The 13,239-nt window shown below is 41.1% G+C and overlaps 1 protein-coding gene across 11 annotated transcripts in view; it reads left to right on the top strand.

Moving 5' to 3' along the window:
• The window catches only part of LMO7 (LIM domain 7), a 115,751-nt gene that overhangs the window by 100,195 nt on the left and 2,317 nt on the right, over window positions 1–13,239 (top strand). For 8 of the 11 annotated variants that reach the window (XM_081815047.1, XM_081815048.1, XM_081815054.1 and 5 more), the window contains 8 exons: window positions 193–288; window positions 686–1,020; window positions 1,877–1,942; window positions 3,984–4,036; window positions 6,270–6,483; window positions 9,319–9,600; window positions 11,392–11,500; window positions 12,616–12,718. In XM_081815047.1, coding sequence (XP_081671173.1) covers window positions 193–288; window positions 686–1,020; window positions 1,877–1,942; window positions 3,984–4,036; window positions 6,270–6,483; window positions 9,319–9,600; window positions 11,392–11,500; window positions 12,616–12,718 — 1,258 coding nt within the window. The remainder of the gene's footprint in view (window positions 1–192; window positions 289–685; window positions 1,021–1,876; window positions 1,943–3,983; window positions 4,037–6,269; window positions 6,484–9,318; window positions 9,601–11,391; window positions 11,501–12,615; window positions 12,719–13,239) is intronic. The other 3 variants (XM_081815050.1, XM_081815056.1, XM_081815046.1) reach the window with 1 other exon arrangement.

Genomic DNA, 13,239 nt, shown 5'->3' on the forward strand with positions numbered 1-13,239 from the left:
AGACTGCAGTTTAATTCGATATAAGCTAGTTCATACTTTGGGGATGAAAGTCCGATTGGTGAAAACAGTATCACCATCTTTAAAGACTGAGGTGAAGGGTACAGCTAGCAAAAATGCTGGTGAAAAAGATCCTGTGTAACATCATTAATCTGTTAATTAACTAATTAACTAATATGCTATCTTTCCTTATAGGAAAAATATCAACGTGAGCAGGAGAGACTCAGGGAAGAGTGGCAAAGGGCTAAGCAGGAAGCCGAGAGAGAGAATTACAAGTACTTGAATGAGGTAGTAGTGTTGGAATGTGCTGTGTTCTTCTCTGTCTCAGTGAAATTAGCCGAGACGGAAGATCCTCTATTTCACCTGGCTTTTGCCACATATCCACTTATATAAGCTCTTTGAAAAACACAATGAGCTCTGATTTGTCAGAATTTTGCTCTGATGTTTCAACCTTTCTCTTAGTTTCTCTACTGTATCATTACTGCTTCTATTAATGGACCCTAACTGCATCTTTCTCTTTGTACTTATATTTCACCCACATGTGGCTTTGTTAGCGATAAAACTTTTAACATCATTTCGAGTGGAAATCGGGCCAACTACAGTCAGTCTCTCAAACTGAATATAAATAAATGAAATTATAGTGATACACAGATTCGGATGGGTTTCTCTTTCCCCCCTGGTCACATAGGAACTGATGGTCCTGAGCTCAAACAGCATTTCTCTGCCCACCCGGGAGCCTGCCGTGGCCACCTCGGAAGCCTCCTGGGGTGAGGGGTCCAAGTCGTCAGACTGGGAAGGGACCCGAGCAGGAGAGGAGGAGAGGAGACAGCCAAAAGAAGGTGCAGAGGAGGACCAAAGAAAGAAGCTGCAGGAGCAACTCACGCTTGAGAAAGAGAGGAAACTGAAGGAGCAACAACATGAGGAAGAGCCAGAGCAGAAGCAGCGTCAGGAGGAGGCCCAGGAGCAGAAGCACCAGGCAGAGAGAGAGAGGGAAACTTCAGTCAAAATATACCAGTATAAAAGGTTTGTCCTACAGCCGAAGGGCACTGTGATGTTTTTATATTGGCTTGGCTTAGCTTGGTCCATTCCCCACTTCAGAGGCTCCTAGTTGGTCCCTACCATCCATTTTCTACACAAGCAGCCCAAGGGAGACACCCTTTACATTGCACACCTGTTCCTGTTGCCTTACAACTGTTCAGATGGCTTTCCTGTCACATTAGAATACTACCCAGGTGCTCGCTGTGACCTAGAAGGCTCACATGACCTGGATTTTGACCCTCTGGTCTACTTGGCTTCCTACCACTCTTCCCCTCGCTCTGTGTGTTCCAGCCACACTGGCCTCCTTTTTCTTCCTTGAAAATGTCCAATGCATTCTGCCCCCTGAACATCTGCATTTTTTAGTCCCTGTGCTTGCAGAGAGCTTCCCTCACCTCTTTCCTTGTCTTCCTCATTTTCTTTAATAAGTCTCTGCTCAGATGTCACCTTCTCAGACTTTCCAGAATACGTTACATGTGCCTTTTCCCCACACCTTCTCCTCATATGCCTTACCCTGTTTTATGTTCTGTATTGGTTGTCCACTGAAATGTAAGAATTACATTTAATACTCTTTTTGTTTTGTTTGCTTCAGTAACCCAGCCCTAGAACAGTGGCAGGCACTCCGTATACGGTTGTGGGATGAATGAATTGCTAATCTCTGTTGGTATTAATAGGTCTTCTTTCTACAGTGATTGATCGAAATGCTTCTGTATGTTTAGTTTTCAACCCAGAGACCATCTCGAAAAGAGGCTAGAATAACATTGTTTTGATGTCAATTTCTCAAACTCAGGAAGAGTGTTAAAGTCTACTATGTTGACCATAAACTCTTCTTTCTATCTTTTAGGCCTGTTGATTCCTATGACATACCAAAGAGAGAGCAAAAATCTTCAGGGCTGCTTCCTAGTGACAGGTATATGGGACATTTTGTTGTAATTTAGTTGGAATAATTGACTTGAGATGAATATTTGAGGGCTCGCCTAGATGTATTTTAGAACTACTTTAGCTCTTGATCTTTTGTGGGATATAAAAAGATCTTGCTGGTTGATCTTTGTATGGACTAGCTTTTGCTGTGTAACCAGCTACCCCTAAACTTAGTGATTTAACATGATTTTGTAGGTAAGTATTTTGGGCTGATCCTAACTGGCAGTTCTTTTAGTTGATTGGGCTCCTCCTACATGTCTTACTAGTTTACTAGGCAGCTCTGCTTTGGGGAGTTGGCTGTCAGCTGGGACAGTGAGAACAACTAGAGCATGTTCTTTCAAGATCCAGCAAGCCAGTGCAGTCTTATGTACATGGTGGCTGAGCAGAGAAGACAGAATTAAAGAGAGGAAACATGCAAGGTACCTTGCTGTCTATGTTCTGAACTGGCCCACCAATGCTTCTGTCACATTCTATTACCTAAAGTAAAATCACAGGCCAGCCCAAGTTCACAGAACAGAGAAAAACTTTACCTCTTTATGGGAGGAGCCGCAGTGCAAGGGGAATGGACACAGGGTAGAATTGTGTTCATTTTGTGCAACTGCCTTCATTTTTATTTTAAGGAGGTTATAAGCAACAGCATCAGCTTGCCCCAGGTGAAGTTACATGTGGACATCTGAAACGAGAATTGTGGCCTTCTCTGAGTTTGATGAGAACTACTGGTCAATTCCAGGCAATGTTATCTACATCTTAAAATTTCCTGAGACATAAATTTAATGTTTAAAAGTAATTTTTAAAATACTTGGCAGTTTTGAAATTACCAAGGACTTCTGAATAGACTCTGTCTATAAATATCCAGTGTATGACCATTAATTTGTGTTTTCAGAGCTGACATTTCTTCCTTAGGAATTTACCTTAGAGATATGGAAAGATTCATCTCCACAGGCAACCAGGCTGACTGAGTAGGACTCCGAGTAGATAGGGAAAATTAATATATAGGTAGTAATGTGCTGACACTAAGCTAGAAAAAGTTTTAGTGATGGATGCTCTTATTTATAATGAGGATTTCTGGGGAACTGTGGATCATTAATGTGTATCTCTCTTTTTTTAAAGATATGCATTTATTTATATATTTATAATCTTTACGTAGCTTATAACCTGCAGGCAATAATTATATTGCAGGAGAAAACGTAACAAATCCTGGAAAATACAGAACACTGCCAGGCAGTTGAGGTACAGCATGCCTTAGAGGCGTTAAAGGGTGTGGCAGAACATGTTGCAATAAAATTATTTTCTACGTTAATACAAATGAAACCACTCATGAAAGTTGTCAGCAGTTGCGATACATTATGTATTGTACTTTATGTATGTTGTATACGTGTGCATATGCATTGTATGCATGTACATATGTAACGTATACATATGATAATGTATATTATTCATTATTACCACTATTGTTTGAAGTTACGGTGCTTAGTAAAGTGAGAACGAGACCAGCGTGGGTCGATACAGAAACTTAAACGTTGCCATTACAAAATGAGTTATCTTCAGAGGTTGCCTCTGCCAGGATGCTTGAATACCTCTTTGCACAGCTAAGGTAGCATTTGGTGAGCAGCTGTTTTGGAGGAAGTACCCCCAAAATTGATTTCTTGACCCTTGGGCAGCATGAAGGAAAGGACAGTATGATGTCAGGTGATCTGATGACAGATGCTGGTACCCCCTGTACGGTTGAGATCTGGAAGGGAATCAAAGTATACAAATTGGTAAAAAATCATAGGCTTAGTCATCCTACAAACTGGAGAGAATCTTTGCATATTCTTCACATGCTCTTCTCTCATTTAGAGACGTCACTGTTTTCTGCTACCTTGTACAACATGAAAAATTCCTTATTAAGAAGATAAATGTAGCTTTCCACAGATACAGGAATTAAATCAACTGCTTTAAAAAGCAAGCTTTTTGGCGTTTTTACATCATAAATGTAAAAAAGATGTTCTTAATGAGATGTCTATAATATGTTGTATTTTGTGTTATAGGAATAAATCCAGATCCACAACTGAACTGAATGATTACCCTACAAATAAAAATGGTAAATGTGAATTTTTTTTCCCAAATTCTTCAGCACAGTTGCTTCTTTATGCTATCACATGCTATGATAGTATTTTTAAAGTCAACGTATTTCAGATTCATTAAGATAACATAATTAAAATACCAAGTATTTTTAGATTTGTGTATAAAAACAAAACTAACTTATGTTTATTTTGGCTTTACTTTATAATGGAGGGAGTACTGGGAGATTAAAATAGTTTTAAATAGCTAATGAAACATGTGGAAATTTTTCAGTATTATTGATAGTTTTGTATAGATTTTATCTTGCAGCCAAGGAAATGGGACAGAAAAGTTTTCTGCAGAATACCAGGGGACTTAAAAGTTGTTTATAAACTTGAAATTGTACATTTAAGTGTCAAGATGTCCAAAAGTCCAAAATGATCATGATTTTGCTAACCTGGCAAAAATGATTTGGAACCCGATATTGTTAGTATAAAGTGTATTTTTAGGAATGCATGTAACTGAAATTATACAACTACGGAAAAAAAAAACCACTAAGCAAAAAGCATGATTTTAAGCAGCGTTTGCTTACCAGGTTTTGGGCAAAGCAGGGTGCTTGCTGGTCAGTTATATAAATGAATGAAGGTCTAGGTGAGGATTGGGGTGAATTTGGTGGACAAGCCCACTGGGTGGGTAGCCACGTGGAGGAATGCAAGCCTGCCCTTGCCATGTGGGAGAATGCAAGGCCAGTGTTTCTGTGGTTAAAGAGAAGTTAAAAACAGTGTGGATTTTCATGTTATCTTTTAAGTGCTGACAAGGATAAATAAAATTTAAAGCCCTCTGTGAGCCAAACCACACATCTACAGGCCTTAAATGGTCAGGTGGAAGCTAGTGTGTAACCTCTGGTTACAGCTTGTAAAATTTAGTTTCTATTAGGTCCTATGATCACTCCTTCTCCTTAACACTTAGGAGCTTCCATTATCTGGTCCTACTTTAAATTTCCAGCTCTTTTGCTCTTTTTGCTATTAGGGACCCTTATCTAAAACCAGAATTTTCTCTTTTGCAGTTGCCAATTGATCAGATGCTCTCTGGTCTTACTTGTTTGGATTTCTGGGTTTCTTTTGCCCTTGAATTTGTCCCTAGCCACCATTAAAATCAATCAGTACTTTAAGTACTTCGATCTTCAGTATGTGTTTTCTTCCCTCTACTAACCCTAAGCTCTTGACAAGCAGGCAGTGAACTTATGAAATATTTTATTGAAAAACTTGGTTATGCCAATAAGGCACTTTTAAAATAGGAAATATTTAATTTAAAATCTGACCAAATTGATAGGCTGTGGGCACCCACAAAGGTAAATATAGGTGGGCATGAGAAAACTTTGGCCTTGTTCACTGCTTGCTGGAAGATGAACTAAGGCAGAGATGCACTGTGAATTTAGAAAAATTAATAATAGTGGTAAATCTGGAGAGTGAAAGGGAATCCTGAGATGGAATTTCCTAATCCTAATCCAAATTAAAGGGGGAAGAAACTTCAAAGTTACAGACGTTTTACCCAAATCAGAAATTAATCAGCAAATCCAAAATGAGACAAAGCCTTCAGGGTAAAACCTAACTGAATTGTCATGCATATATTCAACATCCAAATTATAGTTTTGTCAGTTTCTCAGAGGACAAACAAGTCTGTTAACAGTCCTTGGTTAACATTTGGGTTACTTGGATATTTTTCAGTCTCACAAAAGCTATTTTAGTGGTTGAAGGTGCTCTCATTCCTACAATTTGTCATGGCTTATTGTAGAACTTATACCAGGAAGACTTGAGTGGAGTCAGCTGGAGAAACAGGCATATAAGTCTTGCTCTCCCCAGGGGGAGTGTAAGTTTTCGAAGGCATTGTCACAGCAAGTTTTCAATGAGCGCATGTGTTTGATTGATTTAATTTCAGAAGGAAGGGACAAGTGGAAGAGAAATTATTTGTAGGCGAGCACTTTGTTACTTAATAGTGCTGAAATCAATGCTGGTTGTTTCTTTTTTTGGGCAGCCTCCTTAAGTCTTCCTAAGTGCGCTCTGTGGCATGCCTCTGGGTGTGGAACTGGAATTTCCAGGAATCGCAGATTTGACTTTTAGGTTCCCATGCAGCGGTCTCATTGAGAATTGATGTTACATATGTGTACAATGTCACATCTTTTGCCACATTGTATTTGGAGGTTTATCCACAATCACCCCCCCCACCTTTAATAACGTGCTAATCCTACAGCTTCTGGTGTGTTTTTAATTTAGGAGGCAATAAATATTTAGACCAAATTGGGAGCACTAGCTCATCACAGAGGAGCTCCAAGAAGGAACAAGTCCCATCGGAAGCAGAGTTAGAGAGACAACAAATTCTTCAAGAAATGAGGAAGAGAACATCTCTTCTCAATGACAACAGCTGGATCCGGCAGCGCAGTTCCAGTGTACATAAGGAGCCGATCTGTCTGCCTGGGATTATGAGAAGGTGCGGGACTTTTTAGGAGTTATTTCCTCTTCTGTACTCTGAAGCAGATGTTTAATTTCTAGACATTAAGTTTTGAGGTGGTGTACGATACAGCAATGTCTCTTTCTTTTATAGTAGTATAGTATTCTGCCTTATCACAATTCATATCAAAATTGACTGGGCAGCTCTTTGGATGATGTTGGTTGGGGCACTTGGACAGTTACAGTTCTTTTGAGTAGAGGTTGGCAATTTTTTTTTTTTGTATGAAGGACCAGATAGTAAATAATTGTGGCTTTGTAGGCCACATCAGTCTCTGTCACATATTCTTTGTTTTTTTTTATGACCATTTGAAAATTAAAATTACCCTTAGCTCACGATCTGTACATATCCTGACAGTGAGCTATAATTTGCTGTACCCCTGATGTTGATGCTGTCCTGAGAGGTCCTCAGGAGCCATTGGTGGGGAGCTGCTGGTCAGGAGCTTCTGCTCCCTCGCAGCCCCTCCACATAGCTGCTTGGGCTGCCTCATGACATGGCACCTGGATTCAAAGAGAAAAGCTTGCGGAAGATAAGCCCTAATGTGCAAGTGTTTACAGACCTCCATTTGTATATGTTTGCTTATGTCCCATTGGCCTAACATGTCATATGGCCAAGCAGAGAATCAGTGGGAGGGGACCACACAATGGCATGGATACCAGGAGGATAATTCACTGGAGCCCTCTAAAGTGCTGTCTTTGTGTGAACTGACTTGAAGATAGCTCTGAGATAATATGTTACCTGGAATAAAGTGAGTTATGAAGAGTATGCATTGTAGAGTAATCACATTTAAGAGTGTTAAACTCATGAACCCATTGCATATGTATATAGACATGGCTCTACTCGTAAATTTGTCTCTGTATGAAAATCTGTATGTAACAGAAAAAGTCTAGAAGCTAACAGTGGTTACCTCTGGGAATTAGGGCAGGTAAATTTTGGTAAGTGAGGGTGGAGGGAAAATTTATTCTTCCCTCAAATACCCTTCTATATTGCTTGGGTCTTTCTCATCACAATGATGTAGTAGTTCTATAACTTTAAAAGAAAAAAATAGGGGTGCCTGGGTGGCTCAGTCGTTAAGCGTCTGCCTTCGGCCCAGGTCATCATCCCAGGGTCCTGGGATCGAGCCCCACATCGGGCTCCCTACTCTGCGGGAGGCCTGCTTCTCCCTCTCCCACTCCCCCTGCTTGTGTTCCCTCTCTCACTGTGTCTCTCTCTGTCAAATAAATAAATAAAATCTTTAAAAAAAAATACATATTTCAAACTTGGGATAAGAGTTCAAGTTTTAAATGTAATAACAAATTTGACCTGTTAGAAATAAACCACTTAGGGATGCCTGGGTGGCTCAGTTGGTTAAGCGTCTGCCTTCAGTTCAGGTCATGATCCCAGGGTCCTAGGATCGAGCCCCACATCTGGCTCCCTGCTCAGCGGGGAGTCTACTTCTCCCTCTCCCTCTGCCTGCCGTTCTGCCTACTTGTGCTCTCTCTCTCTCTTTCTGTCAAATAAATAAATAAAATCTTCTAAAAAAAATAAACCATTTATAATTTGGAGTCAATCTTTGTAGATCAGAATTAATATAATCACTTGAATTCATTCAAGAGAGATTTTCTGAAAGTTGTATTTAAATCAGTTTGTGAGCTAAATTTGATTTTATTTTTTTAAATAATTTTTGAGCATCTTATTTATTTATCTATATATCTATCTATTTGAGAGAGAAAGACACAGAGAGCTGGGGGAGGGGCAGAGGGAGAGGAAGAGAGAATCCCAAGCAAACTCTGCACTGAGTGTGGAGCTCGATGCTGGGCTCGATCCCAGGACCCTGAGATTACAACCTAAGCTGAAACCCAGAGTCGTCCACTTAACTGACTGAGCCACCCAGGTGCCCCAACTCTATTTTAAATGCATATTCAGTTTAAGGGAAGTGGTTGGTGAATGCTTCTATAAGATGGACATTAGACAGTTGATTAAATTCAGGGTTTGGGGTGAGTGTGAGGACTGTAGAATAGGAATTATCTGGATTACTCTGGAATCAAGGAGACACTGGTTTGAAAGCCAGTTCCACCACTAACTAGCTCTTTTTCATATGGGCAAGTTAACTTCTAGAGATATAAAAAAAAGTGTTGTGAAGATTAAATAAGTTAAAAATTTTGTGACCGTGTTTAGTCTAATACCTGACATATGTAAGTGCCTAAATGGTATTTTTCTTTTGGTTGGGCTTCAAAAATTAAGATTGGTATGTCTAATCCATTGAAGATTTAAAGGAGGAATGTATGTCTTGGTAGTAGTTTATTAAAAAAAATTTTTTTTAGTATTCTCTTTTCCACTTCGGTGTTTTTTCTTTAAGCACCAAGTAAATAAAAATGAAAATAAGTGAAGATTAATTGAATATGAAACATCGTGATGTTGATGAAAAGAAACTTTATTTATTAAAGGTAATTTTATATGTAACTGGACTTGTTAGATTAATACGTACTTATAAAATACATAAAATGGGTATTTTAGGGACTGTAATGATGTATTGATTCTAGTTGAATGTATTATATAGTCTTTTTAAAAATTTTATTATGTTATGTTAATCACCATACATTACATCATTAGTTTTTGATGTAGTGTTCCATGATTCGTTGTTTGCGTATAACACCCAGTGCTCCATGCAGGACGTGCCCTCTTTAATACCCATCACCAGGCTAAGCCATCCTCCCACCCCCTCCGCTCTAGAACCCTCAGTTTGTTTCTCAGAGTCCATAGTCTCTCATGGTTCGTCTCCCGAAATCGGAGAGGGAATGTATTATATAGTCTTAATGAACTCTTTCCATGTTTCAGAGGTGAATCTCTAGATAACCTGGATTCCCCAAGATCCAGTTCTTGGAAACCATCCCCTTGGCTCAATCAGCCTTCAGGAATCCATGCTTCTTCCTCTGTTCAAGACTTCAGTCGCCCCCCGCCTCAGCTGGTGTCCACGTCAAACCGGGCCTACATGCGGAATCCATCCTCCAGCATCCCCCCTCCTTCCACTGGTTCCGTGAAGACCACCGCTGCACCTTCTCCCACACCACGCAGCCATTCTCCTTCAGCATCACAGCCGGGCTCCCAGCTCCGCAACAGGTGAGAACCTTTGTCTCGGGGAATTTTTCATTAAAATTTCCCCAAAGTCTTGTCCAAATTTTCTAGTGAAAACCAAAAACAAGCCTTTTGGAATCTGTCAAATTCAGTGTTCCTTTACCAAATCAATTAAAGGCTTCTTAATGGCTTTCCATGCTACCCTAAGAGCATTTATGGATGTCTTGTGAAGCCATTGGAGACCTTTAAAACATGTACCTCATTGCCACTGTCTTGTTTGCTTTTGCCTGTGGTCAGTGCAGACATACTCATGTAATTCTCAGCACGGAAGCATAAAAATACACAGTAGCTTATGAATTCATTTGCAGTTTATGACTGAGAGCAGTATTGTAAAATGTTTGACTTTTATTGAGACTACAGTACAAACTCTTTTTATAGGAACTGAGTTGAAAAGGAAAGCATTATAACCAAGCTCCATTGTCTGTGGAACTTTTAACAAGCTGAATAGAAAAATGTTAAGTAGTTAGATACTGCTTTTTTTGTTTGTTTTTGGTTTTCAAAACCATTGCTGGCTTCTTATCTAGTTTGCCGACATTTTGTTCAGACTACATCAACTGAATTCTGTAGGTTATATGCTGCAGGTACTGGGTAAGAGTTATAACTATAGGTCTTGACTCCATTTGTCTTTTGATGTGGAGTAAAGCACAGATATCAACACGCGTTGGGTTTTGAGGTTTGCATAGCTTCTCTACAGACAATCAGTGCTTCACGAAGCCCTACACAGCAATGTTTCTGCTGTCATCTGAAGGGAGTTCTACTGGCATATAGTATTTTCCATTGCAAGTGAGGTCCTGAAAAGTAAAAACATGGTGATAAGTATTGGAATTTTTTTTAGCTGTCAGGGGATTTTGTTAAGAAAACATATCCATCTAAAATAATGTTACTTGTACCAGGATCTCTAAAATGTGTATCATAGGGTTTGACTTCAGAAGGGGTGCAAATGTGTGGTAAATGTTGGGCAGAGATGAAGGCTCTCGAGTGGGAGGAGGCAGCATTTACTCACTGAGAGCTCCACCCTAGGAGAGGGCTCTTCTGCCCCGGAGAGGTCTCTGTCTCGGAGGTGGTCCTCTCGTGTGAGGCCCTTGGCAGTTCTGTACTTTCAGAGTCACTAACCTGGGCCAGTACTGTGGGATGCAGTGGTACTAAGTGACCTTTACCTTCCCACCTGGGACAGGAGAGACTTGCATCCAAAGGAAAGCAGCCACCGTCCTTACCTGTGTCCATGGTAGGTGTCAGCAACTTGTCATCTCCTCCTCCCAGAGGCAGTCCTGGAAGCCAGGGGCACCGTCAGGAGAGCACTGGTCTTTCTGTGTAACTGGAAGAGCAGGTGAATGAGGAGGAGAATGGGAAGATAAGATTAAGATGGTGGAAGAGGCGCGTAGAGCCTTCTGGGTGGAGCTGGGGCTGCTCTCCTAGGGTCCGGCCGGGTGTGACAGGAGGAGGGCTGGGCTTTGGCCGGTGACCTGGCTGGATTAGAGGAGGGGAAGACTCATGCTGAACACAGGTGTGGTCTCAGGAGAATAATGTCCGGAGTTAGAGAATGGATGAATCACACTGAAATTGTTAATTTACGTGAAGAGGTGTCAAGGGTTTCAGAACCGCCACGCGGAGCTCCTTCAAGGTACAACACAGCGTACTTTGGTTGGTTGGTGACAGTTTTCCTCCCACAGATCTATACTTTCCTAAGAATTATTAATGTTAATGCCAGAGTGTGATTTTAAGTAACTTTGATTCGCGCCGATGAAAGCCTCCATTCCCTTCTCGTTCCGCGTCTAGGTCAGTCAGTGGGAAGCGTGTGTGCTCCTACTGTAATAACATTCTGGGCAAAGGAGCCGCCATGATCATCGAGTCCCTGGGTCTTTGTTATCATTTGCATTGTTTTAAGGTGAGACCGAGATGAACAGCCTGCAGGCCCGCAAAGCTTTGCTTGGAGAGCGCATGGCTTCTTGGCGGGCTGGGTGTGAATGTCCCACTAACCAACTCAGTGCTACATTTTGTCAGTCTGTGCTGCACTTTGAATCGCAAATTGCCTGTTCTTAAATCTTGAACCTAGTCTCAAAAATTAAATCCAGAAACACTATGCACTCCTGGTCTTTAGTCTGTTAAGATTCTATGAGTAATTTACAGCTTATATGTCCTTTCTTTAACATGATGTCACAGGCATACTTGAAATATAATTTAGCAGTGTTATTAACAGCATGGGGACATGCAAATCGGAGTCTCTGAGAGCCTAGCTTTGATAGGGAGGGTATGTAAAGAAGAGCATTGTCAAATATTTTTACGATTGCAAAGCCTGCTTACGCCTGATGGGTTTTTGCACATAAGAACTAAACCTGTAATTTACTTCATTTTGCATTCTCTGTCTTTAGAGACACATCTGTGTGATTCTAGAACTTGCACTGTGCCAGAAAGAGACTCTGGTTCTTATTCCTGGAGTCCTGCAGAACACAGCTTGCTTAAGCCTGTGTATCGCTGGCTTGAGTAGTTCCTGGGCAGAACAGAACCAGTCAAAATAATCAGTGTTTGGGCATGTCGAACCAATGTATGCAGTCTCACAATGCAAGTGCCATGTGCAAACACTCGCCAAGCTGGGGCAGCAGGCCACCAGGCGTTGCCCGCCTCAGAGGAAAGTGCCAGAACCCCACTCCCCATTCACTTCTCTGGTTCTTCCATGTAATGCCTTATCCTCTCACATTCCCCTGTAAGAAATGAAGACTCCGTTCTTTCCAGCCAATCAGCAGATCATTTTTACTCTTTTGGTATATTTAGAACGATCATTTTGGCTCTTAAAATTAGACTTATGCATTCTTTAATGTCTCATCTGGCAGGCTTGATTTTAATCTACTAATTATCTTTGGGGCTTTTTTTTTCTTTGCTGAAACAATTCTAAGAGCTTAAAAGTTGCATTCTGCTCAATTTCCACCCCCCCCCCCGCCACCCCGGGAGTGCCCTGAGGGTTCTCCAACTGACTGATTGTGGTGGTTCTTTCTTGTCCCTCAGTGTGTGGCCTGTGAGTGTCATCTCGGAGGCTCCAGCTCAGGAGCCGAAGTCAGAATCAGAAACCACCAACTCTACTGCAACGACTGCTATCTCAGATTCAAATGTAAGAGAGCAAATCAGGGAGAAAATTTCTTGTCTTTTAAGGAGACCACGGGTTCCCATGCATTTCCCTGAATCTGCAGCCATGTCCCCCTCAAGCTCCCTGCCTTAGAATTCCAGGCTTTAGGAAGCTTCGTGTGTCCCGCCCTTCAAAGCAGGTATGGTGAGCGGGTCAGCGCTCCAGACTCCAGCCACTCTCGGGAGGGTTGAGGGGCCAAGGAGTTGGAGAGGGACACCTGCCTGAGTCAGGACGGCATCCATTAGAAGACACTTCTAATGACTTGAGGCTATCAACAAACCCAAACAGACAGTTTAAAATGATCCTTCTGGGTAGACTGTACTCTGTTTCTTGGCTAAGAATCAGTCCCTCATTATCAGCTGATTTCTGTTACTTCACAGTGGGCTTTGTTTCTGTGACTTAGAACATGACCAACTTTAAAAACAGTGGTTTGAAAAAGGTAGTAAAGAATAGCTTATGCTTTGTTACTATATAAGCATATATTAGTATGATTAATTTTTTTTTTT

This window comes from Leptonychotes weddellii, chromosome 3 (assembly GCF_054177405.1).
Source record: "Leptonychotes weddellii isolate Sample4059 chromosome 3, ASM5417740v2, whole genome shotgun sequence".
Taxonomy (NCBI): domain Eukaryota; kingdom Metazoa; phylum Chordata; class Mammalia; order Carnivora; family Phocidae; genus Leptonychotes; species Leptonychotes weddellii.